At 42.1% G+C, this 2,578-nt stretch overlaps 1 protein-coding gene across 1 annotated transcript; it reads left to right on the top strand.

Moving 5' to 3' along the window:
* LOC112938241 (putative cyclin-D2-3) lies at positions 1 to 2,331 on the top strand. Its single transcript, XM_026023908.2, has 6 exons — positions 1 to 382; positions 797 to 889; positions 1,042 to 1,140; positions 1,261 to 1,462; positions 1,574 to 1,701; positions 1,787 to 2,331. The coding sequence occupies exons 1-6, from the start codon at positions 44 to 46 to the stop codon at positions 2,006 to 2,008; spliced, it is 1,083 nt and encodes a 360-aa protein (XP_025879693.1). The 5' UTR covers positions 1 to 43; the 3' UTR covers positions 2,009 to 2,331.
* The last annotated feature ends 247 nt before the right edge of the window (positions 2,332 to 2,578 follow it).

Here is a 2,578-nt window from a genome sequence, read left to right as displayed (position 1 = left end):
GAGTCGTTTGATTTCTGTGAGGCAAATCTTTTGCTTGCTGGCCATGGGGTTCCTCTGCCGCCGCCGCAGCAGCGCTGCACCGGCGGAGTCCTTCTCCCTGCTGTGCGAGGAGGACAGCGAGAGCGTCTTCGGCAGCGACGACGACGGTGTGGAGGAGACAGCGACGATGGCGCCGGAGTTGGGGAAGATGATGAGCCTTGGCTTCTCTGCGTCTCACCATCTTGGGGATGGTGGTGGTGGTGGTGAGGAGCTCGTTGGATCTTTCATGGAGAAAGAGGTGGAGCAGATGGTTGAGACTGCGAGAGGAGAGTACCTGACGAAGCTGAGCAATGGAGGCATAGAGCTCTCCTGCAGGATTGCTGCCATTGATTGGATTTGCAAGGTGAGCAGAAATCATTCAAACTTTTTTTTGTTCAGGGAATACGCAAGAGATCGATTTGCGCATGTTTGTATCAAGAGATAAGAGTCGATTCAAACAGCCGTGCTAGGCATCGGTCCTCATTTTATTTTGGTTTGTTTCTTTTAGGATCGGTTAGTGCATGCTTTGAGTTGTCCATTATTTTGTCTGGAATTTTTCAGTTGTTGTTGGGTCTGGTCTATTCTACTTATTGCAATCTAGTTCTTAGGTTTGTTTTGGTTTACATCATGTATATTTTTCTCTTTACAACAAACATAAAACAATTTTGTTTGTGTGCGTTAAGTTATAACTGCCAAGATATCATTGACTTTTGCATTATTTGACCAAAGATGCTAATAAGTGAAATGGGCTGCTTGTCTCTATCACCTGCTCATGCAGGTTCAGGCTTACTACAGTTTTGGACCATTGTGTGCTTACCTTGCTGTCAACTATCTGGATAGGTTCCTCTCCTCGGTAGAGTTCTCAGTAACAGTAAGTTCTTCGACTGTACATTGTCCTTTATTTATCAACATGATCATTAGTAAGCATGTACTATTTTCTCTATCATGAGAATAATTATTGCATCAGTGGATGCTAATGTGACAAAATTATGTTGATCCTTTGTTGTGGCAATGTATGTATAGAATGACATGCCCTGGATGCAGCAGCTGCTGATAGTTGCTTGCCTATCTCTTGCTGCCAAGATGGAGGAGACTGCAGCTCCCGGCACTCTAGACCTTCAGGTGAAGAAGAAACAGTAGCATTACATGTGATCAATAATATTAGTTCAGTGGCTGATAAATTAAATTTCAATGTTGCTTGATGACATAAGTTTTTCTTAAATTCTATCATTTGTGTAATAGGTTTGCAATCCAGAATACGTATTCGACGCAGAGACTATCCATAGGATGGAGATCATTGTGCTAACCACTCTGAAATGGAGAATGCAAGCTGTGACCCCTTTCACTTACATTGGTCACTTCTTGGACAAGATCAATGAGGGAAATCGGATAACCAGTGAACTGATATCTCGATGCACCGAGATCATACTCAGCACCATGAAAGGTACCATCGAATTTAATTTCTTTTGATGATAACTTACTCATCTGCATTGCTAGTTCCAGTATCAAGCACCAGCTGATTTGATTGGACTGTCTTGTGCATTTTGATTTGCAGCAACTGTGTTCCTGAGATTCAGACCTTCTGAGATTGCCACAGCTGTAGCTCTATCTGTAGTTGCTGACGGAGGCCGCGTTCTTGACTTTGGCGGTGTTCTTGAATCTTCTAAACTCCCTGTAGATAAGGTGTGGATCCTCTTAGCAGAAGAATCACATCATGTAATTTCCTTTCCATTGTTTTCTGAGAAATGAACCTGCATTTTTTTTGCAGGACAATGTGGGGAGATGCCATCAAGCAATGCAAGAGATGGCATTGGTGATGCAAAACAGCACTGCAAGTCCATCTGGTGTGTTGGACACATCATGTTTCACCTCTAAGAGTGATGATGACTACTCAATCCCAGGAACATCACCACAAGTCGATAACAACAACAACCAGGCCTGTACTCCTGCTTCCAAAAGGGCAAGGGTAGAGGAAGCACCAATGTCATAAGATCACACACATAAGGCATACAGGATTGATATTCTCTTTATCGTTTTGCCGAATTCGGCACTTAGGCATAATTTAAAAAGAAACAATAGGCATGGTAACTAGAAAAGAACCATATTTCTTCTTCAATCCTTTTTTCTTTTATGAAAAACAGTAAGAGAGATTCGATACAATTATGCTTTCTCTTTCTTTTAATACAGTCTTCTCCTGCAAAAGTGATATACAGAAAATCAGAGAAAAGTGCATCCATTTGCTTGTTCTTTGACTATATGGAAAATCAGACTCTTGTTTCAAAAAAGAAAGGGGAAAATCAGACTTGGCCTCTATGTGTAACTGTGTTCATCCCATGTATCTCCTCCATCTCATTACCCTTTTTTCCCTTTTACTGAGTTGACTCTTGTCAGGCTTTCCTATGCTTCCATCCATCACTACATGAAAAGGAGAGAGTCAATCTACACATCTGGGGTGTGGCATTGCACATCAAAACAGAAGGATACTGCTTTGCTATACCTGGCCCCATGTCAGTGCTTCTTGAGGTTTTTGTACCATGATAACTATGCATCAATCTGCAAG

This window comes from Oryza sativa, chromosome 3 (genome assembly GCF_034140825.1).
Source record: "Oryza sativa Japonica Group chromosome 3, ASM3414082v1".
Taxonomy (NCBI): Eukaryota; Viridiplantae; Streptophyta; class Magnoliopsida; order Poales; family Poaceae; genus Oryza; species Oryza sativa.
Note: the sequence above shows the minus strand (reverse complement) of the source record. Positions and strands in the feature narration are given on the sequence as shown.